Source organism: Somniosus microcephalus, chromosome 15, assembly GCF_052327205.1.
Source record: "Somniosus microcephalus isolate GS21.2 chromosome 15, FLI_Smic_1.0, whole genome shotgun sequence".
NCBI classification, from domain to species: domain Eukaryota; kingdom Metazoa; phylum Chordata; class Chondrichthyes; order Squaliformes; family Somniosidae; genus Somniosus; species Somniosus microcephalus.
The window spans coordinates 7,050,048-7,064,746 of record NC_141001.1 but is presented as its reverse complement, the minus strand read 5'-3'; the positions used below and the strand labels follow the sequence as shown (position 1 = coordinate 7,064,746).

General features: G+C 51.5%; 1 protein-coding gene across 1 annotated transcript in view; it reads left to right on the top strand.

Moving 5' to 3' along the window:
* The window catches only part of agbl2 (AGBL carboxypeptidase 2), a 158,619-nt gene extending 153,143 nt beyond the window's left edge, over window positions 1-5,476 (top strand). The window contains exon 12 of the mRNA XM_086008467.1: window positions 5,323-5,476. Coding sequence (XP_085864593.1) covers window positions 5,323-5,476 — 154 coding nt within the window. The remainder of the gene's footprint in view (window positions 1-5,322) is intronic.
* The last annotated feature ends 9,223 nt before the right edge of the window (window positions 5,477-14,699 follow it).

Genomic DNA, 14,699 nt, shown 5'->3' with positions numbered 1-14,699 from the left:
AGGGAGGGGGAGAAGGGTGGGGGTGAGAGAGGGGGAGTGAGGGAGGGGGAGAAGGGTGGGGGTGATAGGGGGAGTGAGAGAGGGGGAGAAGGGTGGGGGTGATAGGGGGAGTGAGAGAGGGGGAGAAGGGGGAGTGAGGGAGGGGGAGAAGGGTGGGGGTGATAGGGGGAGTGAGGGAGGGGGAGAAGGGGGAGTGAGGGAGGGGGAGAAGGGGGAGTGAGGGAGGGGGAGAAGGGTGGGGGAGATAGGGGGAGTGAGGGAGGGGGAGAAGGGTGGGGGAGATAGGGGGAGTGAGGGAGGGGGAGAAGGGTGGGGGAGATAGGGGGAGTGAGGGAGGGGGAGAAGGGGGAGTGAGGGAGGGGGAGTGAGGGAGGGGAGAAGGGGGAGTGAGGGAGGGGAGAAGGGGGAGTGAGGGAGGGGAGAAGGGGAGTGAGGGAGGGGGAGAACGGTGGGGGAGATGGGGGGAGTGAGGGAGGGGGAGAAGGGTGGGGGAGATGGGGGGAGTGAGGGAGGGGGAGAAGGGTGGGGGAGATGGGGGGAGTGAGGGAGGGGGAGATGGGGGAGAAGGGTGGGGGAGATGGGGGGAGTGAGGGAGGGGGAGATGGGGGAGTGAGGGAGGGGGAGATGGGGGAGTGAGGGAGGGGAGAAGGGTGGGGGAGCTGGGGGAGTGAGGGAGGGGGAGAAGGGGGGAGTGAGGGAGGGGGAGAAGGGGGAGTGAGGGAGGGGGAGAAGGGGGAGTGAGGGAGGGGGGAGAAGGGGGAGTGAGGGTGGGGGAGGGGAGTGAGGGAGGGGGGAGGGGGGAGTGAGGGAGGGGGAGATGGGGAGTGAGGGAGGGGGAGATGGGGGAGTGAGGGAGGGGGAGAAGGGTGGGGGAGATGGGGGGAGTGAGGGAGGGGGAGAAGGGGGAGTGAGGGAGGGGGAGAAGGGGGAGTGAGGGAGGGGGAGAAGGGGGAGTGAGGGTGGGGGAGGGGGAGTGAGGGAGGGGGAGGGGGGAGTGAGGGAGGGGGGGGAGGGGGAGTGAGGGAGGGGGAGAAGGGTGGGGGTGATGGGGGGGGAGAAGGGAGTGAGGGAGGGGGAGAAGGGTGGGGGAGATGGGTGGAGTGGGGGAGGAGGAAGGGTGAGTGAGGGAGGGGGAAGGGGTGGAGGAGGAGTAAGGGAGGGGCGGAGGAGACAGGAGGGGGGAATGAGTGAAGGGGGTGGGGTGGAGGAGGAGTGAGGGAGGGGAAGGAGGGGTGGAGTGAGGGAGTGAGGCCGGGAGAGGAAGGGGAGTGAGGGAGGAGTAGGGAGCGAGAGTGAGGGAGGAAGACGTGGAGGGAGGGGAGGGGGTGTAAGGGGAGTGATTGAGGAGGTGGGAGTGAGGAGGAGGTGGGAGTGATGGAGGAGGGAGGGGGAGGAGGGTGGATGAGGGAGCAGGGACGGGGAGTGAGCGAGGAGGAGTGAGGGAGGTGGTGTGTGAGCGAAAGGGTGGGAGGGGTGGGGAGGAGAGAGGGGGGAGGAGAGAGAGGCAGTGAGGGAGCAGGGGGTGGGAGGGAGGAGGGGCTGTGTGCCGGAGGGAGGAGGGGGTGTGAGAGTGAGGGGGTGTGAACGGGAGGGAGGAGGGGGGTGTGAGCGGGAGGGAGGGAGGAGGTGGTGAGCGGGAGGGAGTGGTTGTAAGCGGGAGGGAGGGGGAGTGGGGCGAGAGAGGGAGGGGGAGTGAGGAGGGAGGGGGAGTGAGGGAAGAGAGGGGAGGCGGGCAGTGAGGGAGTGGGGTGAGGGAGGAGTAGGAAGGAGCGAGTGAGGGAGGAGGGGGAGTGAGTGTGAGCGGGAGGGAGGAGGGAGGGAAGAAGAAGGGGGCGTGAGCCATAGGGTGGGAGGGAAGAGTGAGTGTGAGCCGTAGGGGAGTGAGGGAAGAAGTAGGGGACGTGAGCCATAGGGTGGGAGGAAGAGTGAGTGTGAGCCATAGGGAGTGAGGGAGGGGGGGAGTGAGGGAGGCGGGCAGTGAGGGGGGGAGGGGGGAGTGAGGGAGGAGGGGGGAGTGAGGGGAGGAGGGGGAAGGGAGCGAGTGAGGGAGGAGGGGGAGTGAGTGTGGGAGGGAGGGTGTGTGAGCGGGGGGGAGGGAGGCGGTGGTGAGCGGAAGTGAAGGTGAGCCGGAGGGAGGGGGGGTTGCCGGTGAGCCGAAGGGGGGGAACGAGGGGGGTGGGGAAGAGCCAGAGGGAGGGGGCTGGTGGTGAGCGAAGGTGGGAGGGGGGGTCGGTATGAGCCGTGGGAGGGAGGGGAGGCCGGTGGGTGATCCGGAGGGAGGGAGGGGGGCTGTTAGCAGGAGGGGGTGTGAGCGGGAGGGAGGGGGTGTGAGTGGAAGGGAGGGGGGTGTGAGCGGGAGGAAGGGAGGGGGTGTGAGCGGGAGGGAGGGAGGGGGGTGTGAGCGGGAGGAAGGGAGGGGGTGTGAGCGGGAGGGAGGGGGTGGGGGAAAGAGAGGGCGGAGGAGAGAGAGGCAGTGAGGGAGCAGGGGGTGGGAGGGAGGAGGGGCTGTGAGCGGGAGGAGGTGTGAGTGGGAGGGAGGGGGTGTGAGCGGAGGGGGGCGAGGGAGTGAGGGGGGAGTAACCAGCCCAGGAGACAGTGACAGCGTAACACAAAGAAGTCGACCAACACAATCGACGCTAAGCAAAAGGAAAAATATCTGTCCATATTGGACAGAAACAACAAAAACCCAAAGCAAACTCAATTGCTACTTGGCCCTAAACAGACAATACAACATGGCTGATTACCTGACCATGGTAAAGGATAGCAAACTGAGAAAAACCTTGACAATGTACAGACTTAGTGAACATAGCCTGGCGATCGAAAAAGCTAGACACAGGCAGACCCGGCTACCAAGAGAGGACAGGATATGCTCTCACTGCAGTCAGGGAGTGGTGGAGACAGAGATGCACTTCCTCACAGCTTGTAGAAAATATCAGGGCATAAGGGAGAATTTCTACCCAAAATTCACAAAAATATGCCCGGAATTCAGAAATTTGAATGACGACCAAAAACTCCCATACTACTAGGGGAAGAGAGAAATTGTGTAAACATTAGCGGCACACCGTGTTACAGCTTGCCATAAACAGAGGGACAACCACTAAATATAAGAAAAGAGTATATATAAATTATATGAATGTATATTTATACACTCAGGGATATATCTGTTTATACACTGTATGGATAGATCTGTATTTTTTGTGTACAAACATGAATGTTTTTTCGATGCTTTGGCAACATAAGATGTAACTTGTCATGCCAATAAAGCGATTTGAATTGAATTGAATTGAGTGAGGAAAGGAGGGGGAGTGAGGGAAGAGAGGGAGGGGGGGAGTGAGGGAGGTGGGGGTGAGGGAGGAGGAGGGTGGAGGGGGAGTGAGTGTGAGCGGGAGGGAGGGGGTGCGGGAGGGAGGGAGGAGTGAGCGGGAGGGATAGAGGCGGTGTGAGCGGGAGGGAGTGAGGGAAGAAGGAGGGGGCGTGAGCCATAGGGTGGGAGGGAGGAGCGAGTGTGAGCCGTAGGGAGAGAGGGAGGGGTGTGAGCCAGGGGGAGGGAGGGGGTGTGAGCGGAAGTGAGGGTGAGCTGGAGGGAGGGAGGAGGGGGGTGAGCCAGAGGGTGGGGGGTTGCGGTGAGCCAAAGGGGGGGAGCGAGGGGGGTGGGGGAGAGCCAGAGGAAGGGGGCTGGTGGTGAGCTGAAGGTGGGAGGGGGGGTCGGTATGAGCGAGGGAGGAGGGGAGGAGGAGGCGGGTGGGTGATCCGGAGGGAGGGGGGGGGCTGTTAGCAGGAGGGGTGGTGTGAGCCATAGGGAGGGGGTGTGAGCGGGAGGGAGGGGGGTGTGAGCGGGAGGGTGTGTGAGCAGGAGGAAGGGGGTGTGAGCGGGAGGGAGGGGGTGCGGGAGGAGGGAGGGGGGGTTGTGAGAGGGAGTGGGTGTGAGCGGGAGGGAGAGGGGGGGTGTGAGCGGGAGTTAGGGGGTGGGTGGGAGGGAGGGAGGGAGGGGTTGGGAGTGAGGGGGGTGTGAGTGGAAGGGATGGAGGGGTGTGAGCAGAGGTGAGGGAGGGGGTCTGAGAGGAAGGGAGAGGGGGGTAGGGAGGAGGGAGGAGGGGGGAGAAAAGGGTGGGGGGGCTGTGAGCCGGACGGTGGGAGAGAGGGAGGGGGGGGGTGAGCCGATGAGAGGGAGGGAGGAGGGGGTGTGCCAGTGAGAGGAGGGAGGAGGGGGTGTGAGCCAAAGGCAGGGAGGGAGAGACGAGGGGGTGTGAGCACGAGGGGTGTGAGCATGAGGGGGTGTGAGCATGAGGGGGGAGGGGGTGTGAGCTGTTTGTGAGGGAGGGAGGAGGGGGTGTGAGCTGTAGTGAGGGAGGGAGGAGGGGGTGTGAGCCATAGTGAGGGAGAAGGAGGGGGTGTGAGCTGTAGTGAGGGGAGGGAGGAGGGGGTGTGAGTGGTAGTGAGGGAGAGAGGAGGGGGTGTGTGAGCTGTAGTGAGGGAGGGAGGAGGGGGTGTGAGCGGTAGTGAGGGAGGGTGGAGGGGGGTGTGAGCTGTAGTGAGGGAGGGAGGAGGGGGTGTGAGCCGTAGTGAGGGAGGGAGGAGGGGGTGTGAGCTGTAGTGAGGGAGGGAGGAGGGGGGTGTGAGCCGTAGTGAGGGAGGGAGGAGGGGGGTGTGAGCCGTAGTGAGGAAGGGAGGAGCGGGGTGTGAGCTGTAGTGAGGGAGGGAGGAGGGGGTGTGAGCCATAGTGAGGGAGGGAGGAGGGGGTGTGAGCTGTAAGTGAGGGAGGGAGGAGGGGGTGTGAGCCATAGTGAGGGAGAAAGGAGGGGGGTGTGAGCTGTAGTGAGGGAGGGAGGAGGGGGTGTGAGTGGTAGTGAGGAGAGAGGAGGGGGTGTGAGCTGTAGTGAGGGAGGGAGGAGGGGGTAGTGAGCAGTAGTGAGGGAGGGGTGGAGGGGGTGTGAGCTGTAGTGAGGGAGGGAGGAGGGGGTGTGAGCCGTAGTGAGGGAGGAAGGAGGGGGTGTGAGCGGTAGTGAGGGAGGGAGGAGGGGGTGTGAGTTGTAGTGAGGGAGGGAAGTGGGGGTGTGAGCTACAGTGAGGGAGGTGGGAGGAGGTGAGCTATGTGAGGGAGTTGGGGGTGTCATGGTGTGTGTGTATCAGACTGGGAGAGATCAGGATGGTGGGCTGGGTAGCTCGGGCTCTGATAGGGGATGCAATATTTACAGGGTTGGGGCCGAGGAAAATGTTCCAAAAATTGAAACTGGGGATTTAGTCTAAGCCTGATGCCTGGCCCCCAAGTAGGTCCCGCATGCGCCTTGCGGCAGTTCATCTGCTTTCTCTCGGCATTACCAGGCGGGAGCCAAGGAATAACTCCCAACTCAAAAAATCCCCTCCCCTGGCCATGCCCCCAACGGTGCCAGTGGACGGAAGCTGCTCCCGAAGCCAGGCCCCACAGAAACTGGCATGGTTAACAGAATGGTTATCTGAATCAGTTAGAAAAGCGTGAAGTACACATGTCAGATGTGACGTCCTATGACCACGCCCTATACACAAGCCTTTCAATTATACCGGTTTTGTTTTAGAGTTAACACTTGCAGCCGGTTCATCAAGACATATACTAATCTAAATTTTACAATCTGAATTCAAGTTAATTCTTTCAACAAGCAGCAAAAAAAAGTGCTCTGTGGAGGAGCCACAAGAGACTCGGTGTACTTTAGTATAATCCCCTTAATTGTATTATAGTGCAGCGGGGACTGCACCTTTAAACTGATTGTTACCTTTACAGTGTGTGTGTTTGCCTTTATCCTGCGTGGTGACGTCATGACGCCGATCACGTGACCGCCAGTGGCGCGAAGAACGTGGGGACGTCATGACGTCAGCTTAGAGAACTTTCCAGCAGTCTTCGACTACCTGGCATCTTGAACGAACCGTGTTTTGATTTCCTCCTTGTAACATCCAGCAAACTTTGTTGTTATTAAATTCCAGTCTTTTAATCCATCGAGTTGAGCTGAATTATTTAGTTAGGAACCTCCGTTCCTACAGCATGTCCTTAAAGGATTCTGCTTCTATTAGGATGACCATATGTTCCCATTTTCCAGGGATAGTCCCCACATGAGGTATTGTGTCCCCAGGCAAACAACGTCCCTGGTAGAGTCACTGGTGCATGAAACTGGTCCCCAAATAGACTAGAGCCATAGTCATTGGAATATACGCATATCATACTGTTAGACATAATCACAGTTTCAGGGTCAGTGTTATTGGATTTATAAATGGTGTCTGAATGCACTTCTGGGGAAAAATAGAAATAAGTCAAAGCTAGGGCACTATATCTGAATGCACAAAGCATTCGCAACAAAATAGATGAATTAATAGCACAGATAGAAATTAATAGGTTTGATCTAATAGCCATTACAGGGACATGGTTGCAAAGTGACCAAGGTTGGGAACTAAATATTCCAGGATACTTGACTTTAGAAGAGATAGGCAAAATGGAAAAGGAGGAAGGGTAGCCCTGATAATAAAGGATGGGATAAAGACAGCAGAGAGAAAGGATCTTAGCTCCGAAAATCAAGAAGTATAATCAGTTTGGGTGGAGCTAAGAAACAGCAAGAGGCAGAAAACATTGGTGGGAGTTGTTTATAGGCCCCAAACAGTGGTTGTAATGTAGGGCAGAGTATAAATCAGGAAATTAGAGGCACATGTAATAAGGGTAATACAGTAATCATAGAGGATTTTAATCTACATATAGACTGGGCAAACCAAACTTGCAGTAATAGTGTGGAGGACGAATTCATGGAATGTTTTCAAGATAGTTTTCTAGATCAGTATGTTGAGGAACCAACTAGGGAACAGGCTATTTTAGATCTAGTATTGTGCAATGAGAAAGGGTTAATTAATAACCTTGTAGTAAAGGGGCCTTTAGGGAAGAGTTGTAAGGGGTTTTAGATCGCAGAGGTTTCTCTCTCTAGAGGCCTCTCTCTCTTGCATAGTAAAACCGTGAGTGGTTCGACCCACTCGGCCCTTAGATTCTGTACTCTGGACTTTGGGGCAGGAACTACAATGTAGAGAAAACTCTTATAGACCAAGTTGAATGAAACAAAATGAAATTTTATTGCAAATGGAAAACATACAAATCAAATGCAAGCAGAATAAGGGAGTACATGGGAGGGAAAAACAACTCAAAACAGTACATTGCTAACTAAAACGGATACAGGCATATTATACTTTACAAAGATCATCATGAAATGAGGAAATACACGGAACAGCAGGGGACAACAACTCATGTTAATCATACCCTTAACTGTCCACCCCCTTTTTAACCTATCTAGATCTGATTATGAAGGGCCAGAAACATGCTCACCAATCCAACTAGGAAGTGTAAGGTTTTGAAACAGGTCTGCGTTTGATCCTTTCAGGCGTCCTGTCTCCACGTGGTTAGTGGAGCCCCAGCGAGCTGCGCCACATCTCTCTCCTGAGGTGGGGGTCGGGGACGGCTGGACACCAGCTGGCCTGGATGTCAGCGGGGTCGGGGATCGTCTGCTCGACCCCGGTCAGAGGAGCCTCGGGCTGGCCCCCATAGTTTTCTTCTGTAGTTTTTTATTGTCTCTTCTCCCGAGCCGGAGTGGGTCGATGGCCTCCCGTTTCGTCAACGGCCCGGGGTTGGTCGATGATCTCCCGATGTTTTTCCCCGGGCCGGGACGCCGGCTCGAACCGTCTTCTTCTCCTTCTTCTAGCGAGGACGCCACCAATACGATGGTAGCACCACGATGGCTCTCCTTTCTTCTTTCTACCCCCGGGTTCCCAGATATACTTCTCATCAGAAGCCATTATCTCGCGCCAAATCAGGTTAGTCTTTTGTTTTAATTTTGGCGGGCTGGGAGCACAACGGGGTAGTTATTATATTTTAAAATACTTTGGGATGGCCGGTAAAGGGCCATCTCTGGCCTGGAATGACCTTCATTGTTTTTAATGTCCTGGTGATGTCCTTAACGGGTCCTTGATGCTCTTCTCATGAATATGAAACTGTTCCCTTTTGTCTGGGTAAACGTTTAGATGGCCTTTATCAGCAGGCCGATCTGGACTGGATCTGCATCCAATCTATATGTATATGTGGGTGTCTGGTTTTGTTCTGCAGGAACCATTTTAAAGTGTCCCAATAGAGTTGGTCACGGGGTCCTGGTGGCCTGAGGTTTTGAATTTTGCAGGGCTGGGTAATGGACGTCACGGTGGCTCTTTTCCCTTTACGGGACCCTGTGTTGCATTTTTTAAATATTTTAATAAATTTTTAAATTCCCATATATTCCTAGTCTTTCTTTTAATAATTCTTAATATCAATCCTAATTCTACTCTAATATCTTATAATATAAAGTTCAATTTGCGAATCCTACAGAGTGACCATAATATGATAGAATTTTATATTGAGTTTGAAAGTGATTTAGTTAAATTCAAAACTAGGGTCTTAAATCTAAACAAAGCAAACTACTTAGGTATGAGGGGCGAGTTTGCTAAGGTAGACTGGGAAACTACATTAAAAGGTATGACGGTAGACAAGCAATGGCTAGCATTTAAATAATTAATGCATAATTTACAACAAATATGCATTCCTTTAAGACACAAAAGGGGAGAAATTGGGTGAGTAGCGCCACCTGTTAGCGCCTAAAGAGGCAGTCAGTGGCTGTAGCGCCACTGGCTGCGTCTCCCGCGATATTCAGTAGGGGCACTAATGGTGGCGTTAGGCTTTTGCGCTGCGCCGCCACCGATGATGTCATCGGTGTGCGCAGCGCCCCATTCGTGCCCCGTTCGCGATATTTGGTAGCGAACGCCGCAGTTGCGCCGCTCGCTACCCGCGCCAGGTTCACGGGGCCTTACTGTGCCGGCAGCGGCGCAAGTTAAGGTGGAGGTGTGGGGCGGCCGCCTGCCAGCACCTCCGTCCCCAGCCTCCTAACCCCCCCCCCCCCCTTGCGGCATTGCTGGCTGTTTCCCGAGAGCCCGGCACTTCTCCTTGGTGCCGGGCTCATTTGCCGGCACTCGCGATCGGGGATCGCGCTGTTGCAGGCACCTCCCCCTTAAGGAAGGCCTGCAGTACCACAGCGTGCCGTGCCGCAGCGTGTGGCGCTGCGGCACGTTGCGCTGCGATAATCAGTTTCAGCGCCCTAAGAGGGACGTGGAGCGCCTTGAGCCTCGCCCCGTGTCCCTCGAGCGGCACTGAAACTGAATTTCTGCCGATCGGAATTACTCCGATCGCTGCGCTAAATCCTGTGCTCAGGCGACTTTTGCGCCACTTTGGCGCCCCAACCCAATTTCTAGGCCAAAAACCCCACAGGAAAAGTGGTCCAAACAAGAGAAGTTAAAGATAGTATTAGATCAAAGGAAGAGGCTTATAATGTTGCCAAAAAAAGTAGTAAGCCTGAGGGTTGGGAGGATTTCAGAATTCAGCAAAGGAGGACCAAGAAATTGATAAGGAAAGAGAAAAAGAATATGAGTAAATTAGCAAGAGACATGAAAACAAATTGTAAACATTTCTATAGGTATGTAAATAGGAAGCGATTAGTGAAAGTAAACGTGGGCCCATTAGAGGCAGAGACAGGAGAAATTATAATGTGCAATAAGGAAATGGCAGAGACATTAAACAAATACTTTGGGCCAGAAATTCCAGGCCAGAAGCGTGAGTACGGTCGGCTTACTCACGCTTCTGGCTGTTGGAAATGCCGGCGTTCAGCATGAACAGCGCATGCGGGGAACGCCGGCATTTCCAGACCTCGAGCGCGTGCGACTGCACAGGCAGCGCTTGCGCAGTGAACTTCGTGGATTTCATTCATGAAATCCGCGAGGGTAAGTCCTTAGAAGTTACACGTGAAAAAATCAAGTGTAAAGTTGCTCATTGGCTGCGGAGGAAGATATATTTTATCGTGGAGCTTTTGAAATGCAATATTTTTGTTTGGGAAAGGGAGGGAAGTTATTTTAAGAAATTTTAAGTAAGTTTTAAAGTTTAAATTTTTTTTTTTAAAGGGTTTTCAGAACGGTAGGTAGAAGGAGCAATTGTGGCTGTGTGAATGGAATGTGAGAATGAGTTATGTATGTATGTCCACATATATTCCTTTACGTATATGTATGTATGTTTTATATTCCTTTACTAATGTGTATGAATGTATGTTTTTAATTATGATTTTCCAATAAGTTACTTTCTCTGAAAGTCATAATTAAATAATACATTCATACACATAAATAAAGGAATATATACATAACACGCAAAGGAATATATACAGACATACATACTTTCAGAAGCTCCACGATAAGAAATATCTTCCTCCGCAGCCTGTGGAGCAACTGTACCCATGCTTTTTTCATGTGTAAGTTGTAATGACTGGACCTCACTGAAAGCATTAATGAAAGCGGCGAATTATACTGCGCATGCGCTGCCTGTGCAGTCGCACGCGTTCTGCCTCTGAACCCCTTCGTTCAGAGGACAGGAAATGCCGGTTTTCCCCACATGCACTGTGAATGCTGAAAACCGGCATTTCATCCGGCCAGATGCGTAAGTACCCCGACCGTACTAGCGCATTTGGAAGGGAATTATTGGGCCAACATTTTACATGTCAATAAAATAAAAAATTTAACAATTGCACGACTTGCCCCCTCGCATCTGCGACTGAGGGCCCAAGGAGGTGCATTGCGCAAGAGGTCATCATCGTACGTATCCTCACACTGTTCCCTTTGGGGAACTGTATGAAGTGGTGGAAGGATTTATGGCCGTGATTAACGCTCATTCCGTGACCGTAACCATCTTTGAACCAGCCATTAGGGTGGTTAGCCCTATGGCGGGAGGGTTTTACGGGCTCCCACAACCCATCTGAGGGGGGGGGGGCCACCAACACCCACGGACGCAAGTATCCCGCTGGATGTCCACCCAGAATTTAAAGTTGGAGCTCCGACTCCACTTGCCGGGACTGCCTGGAGTGGGGTTCAAAACCCTACTCCTTCTGGCCCAGCGGCGGGGATGCTTACTGCTATGCAAAAGGCCCACTCTGCACAAAAGGTGACACCCATACGTTTCCTGCGCCTTTTCCCTCCCCGTGACTGGAGCCCTATGCTGCCATTTCACGTTGCTAATTGGATTGGGCCTTTGTCATAGCGGTAGGATCCCCGCCGCTGGGCCAGATCAGGGTAGGGTTTCGAACCCCGCTCCAGACAGTCCCGGCAAGTGGAGTCGGAGCTCCGGCTCTAAATTCTGGGTTGACATCCAGTGGGATATTTGCGTCCGTGGGTGTGGGTGGCCCCCCCTCCTTGTATAGCTTGTGGGAGCCCGTAAAACCCTCCCGCCATAGGACTAACCGCCCTAATGGCTGGTTCAAAGATGGTTACGGTCACGGAATGAGCGTTAATCATGGCCATAAATCCTTCCACCACTTCATACAGTTCCCCAAAGGGAACAGTGTGAAGACACGTATGACGACGACATTGCTAAATAAATAAATGGAATTTAAAAAATTCTTTTAGGGCTTTTAAAAGTCTTTAAATTGCTTTAATTCTCTTTAAAACTACTTCAGATTACTCAAAATAATGTAAACATTTTAAAAAGTTTATAAAAGTTACCAAAATCTTCAAAAAACTTCCAAAAACCTATTTAAACTGCTGCTTTGCATGTAAAAATCCTTAGCAGCTTGACAGAAACATTGGGGGCGTGTCCAGTGAAACTGAGACCTCAAGGGGCGTGTCTCACTTACACTGCACGCTCCTGGCTTCGCGCTGGCTGCACTCCTGGGCGGCGTGACATCATACGCTGCCCGGGAATGTGCTTTCTATTTCTGCAAGTTCAGGCGTCCCAGAAGCTGATCGGCATGAGCGCGGGGTAAGTGCAAATACGGGGCTTGCACGCGCTGCAAGCCCCGTTCTGGAATTTCTGGGCCTTTGTATCTGTCTTCACGGTAGAAGACACAAAAAACATTCCGGAAATAATGGGGAACCAAGGGTCTAGAGAGAATGAGGAACTTAAAGAAATCAGTATAAGTAAAGATGGAGAAATGAAAGAATAAGTGGCGACAAATCCCCTGGACCTGATGACCTGCATCCTAGGGTTTTAAAAGAGGTAGATGCAGAGATAGTGGATGCACTGGTATTAATCTTTCAGAATTCCCTGGATTCTATTACAATCCCCAAGGATTTGAAGGTAGCAAACATAACCCCGCTATTTAAGAAAGGAGGCAGAAACAGGGAACTATAGGCCAGTTAGCCTGACATCAGTAGTAGGCAAAATGCTAGAATCTATTATTAGGGACATTGTAACAGGGCACTTAGAAAATCGTAATATGATTAGGCAGAGTCAACATGGTTTTATGAAAGGGAAATTGTGTTTGACAAATCTGTTAGTTTTTTGAAGATGTAACTAGTAGGATGGATAAGGGGGAACCAGTGGATGTAGTGTATTTGGATTTTCAAAAAGCATTTGATAAGGTGCCACACAAGAGGTTATTACACAAATTAGGACTCATGGGATTGGAGGTAATATATTAGCATGGATTGAGGATTGGTTAACGGACAGAAAACAGAGAGTGGGAATAAACGGGACTTTTTCAGGTTGGCAGGCTGTAACTAGTGGTGTATCACAAGGATCAGTGCTTGGGTCTCAGCTATTTAAAATCTATATTGGCCCAGAAATTCCGTTCGCAGGCCTCCCGCGGGCGGAGGGCAGCGATCTGGAAAAATCTGCGCCTAGACCGGCGGGCTCCCAGGAGGCGCAGAGTTCCATTCCTGGGCCTCTCCAAAGTGCCGGTGCACAGGGCCCACGTATCCCAGAGGCGCAGGCGGTTTGCAGCGTCCCTGGGATCACGTGGGCCATGGGGAGCCAATCAGAAAATGGAATCTTCCTTCATACATTTGACAGGAAGACCTGTCAAATATATGAATAGAGATCACCCCAAAACATAGTAAAACTTTAAATAAATTTTTTAAAATAACATTTTTTAAATGACTTTAAATTACAATAAATTAAGTATTTTAAACAAAAAATGTATTTTTTGAAAAAGATAATTAAAGTTTTTAACGGGGCTAAAAATAAACTTACCTTTCTTTAAAGTATTTTTAAATGAAAAATCAGTGGAAATGTTTTTTTAACTTTTACCAGGCGCAAGAATTGTAAGTGTTTTCTGCGAGCGGAGGGTCTCCAAAAACCGGAACTCTCCCCCCCCCCCGCAGAGGCCCTGCTCCAGGGCAGGCGGAGGATCTGTCAAGAGCTTTCTTGACAGATCGGAAATGCTGGTTTAGCGCAGTGCATGCCTAAAACCGGCATTTCCGTTGACCCTACAGGTGAGTACACAGCGCGTACACACCCGTAGGGAACGGAATTTCTGCCTCATTAATGACTTAGATGAAAGGACTGAGTGTAACGTATCCAAGTTTGCTGATGCTACAAAGTTAGGTGGGAAAGTAAGTTGCGAGGAGGACACAAAGAGGCTGCAGAGAGATGTTGACTGAAGGAGCAAGAACATGGCAAATGGAATACAATGTGGGGAAGTGTGAAGTTTCCACTTTCGTAGGAAAAACTAAAAAGCAGAATATTTTTTGAATGGGAGACTGGGAAATGTTTGCATTCAGAGGGACCTGGGTGTCCTTGTACATGAATGACAGAAAGTTAACATGCAGGTACAGCAAGCAATTAGGAATGCAAATAGTATGTTAGCTTTTGTTACAAAGGGATTAGAGTATAAGAGTAAAGAAGTCTTACTACAATTATACAGGACATTGGTGAGGCCACACCTGCTGTACTGTCTACAGTTCTGGTCTCCTTACATACTTGTCTTAGAGTGCAAGAAGGATTCACTAGTCTGGTTCCTGGGATGAGGGGATTGCCCTATGAGGAGAGATTGAGTAGACTAGGCCTATATTCCCTAGAGTTTAAAATAATGAGTGGTGACCTAATTGAAACATATATAAATTCTTAAGGGGCTTGACAGGGATAATACTGAGAAAATGTTCCCCTGACTGGGGAATCTAGAACACGGGGTCACAGTCTCAGAATAGGGGTCGGCAATTTAGGACTGAGATGAGGAGAAATTTCTTCGCTCAAAGGGTTGTGAATCTTTGGAATTCTCTATCCCAGAGGGCTCTGGATGCTCAGTTGTTGAATATATTCAAGACAGAGGTCGATAAATTTTTGGGAACTAGGAATTAAGGGATATGGGGATAGTGCAGGAATGTGGAGTTGAAGTAGATGATCAGCCATGATCTTGTTGAATGGCGGAGCAGACTCGAAGGGCCAAATGACCTACTCCAGCTCCTATTTCTTAATTTTCTTATGTTCTATGGTATGCTGTCACATCTGCGGTAATTATATGCACATTTGTTTTGCATTTGTAGCGTATATGTGCTGCTAAAAAATTTGCTTTGCTGCGCTGCACAACCTACATTTTCCGTTCTGTCTACTTTGCTGTGCTCCTACCCTGTGTGTTCCTGGATTTGGTTTAGAAAATATGGTCACCCTAGCTATACCCTCTAATTAGACCAATTCATAGCTCGGGCGGAATTGACCTACTTCCACATCATTACAATGATCAAACTATGAGGGTCTAGAAATTACCCCTGGTGATAATAGTAGCTAATTGCTTTGTATATCTATCTGACATATCTACTTTGGCAAAGGTATTAAACTACTTTAAATAAATAGGTTAATGTCTATGAACAAAAATGGACAGAGGTATGTCATGGTAAACGTTTGACCACTAATATTGCAAACA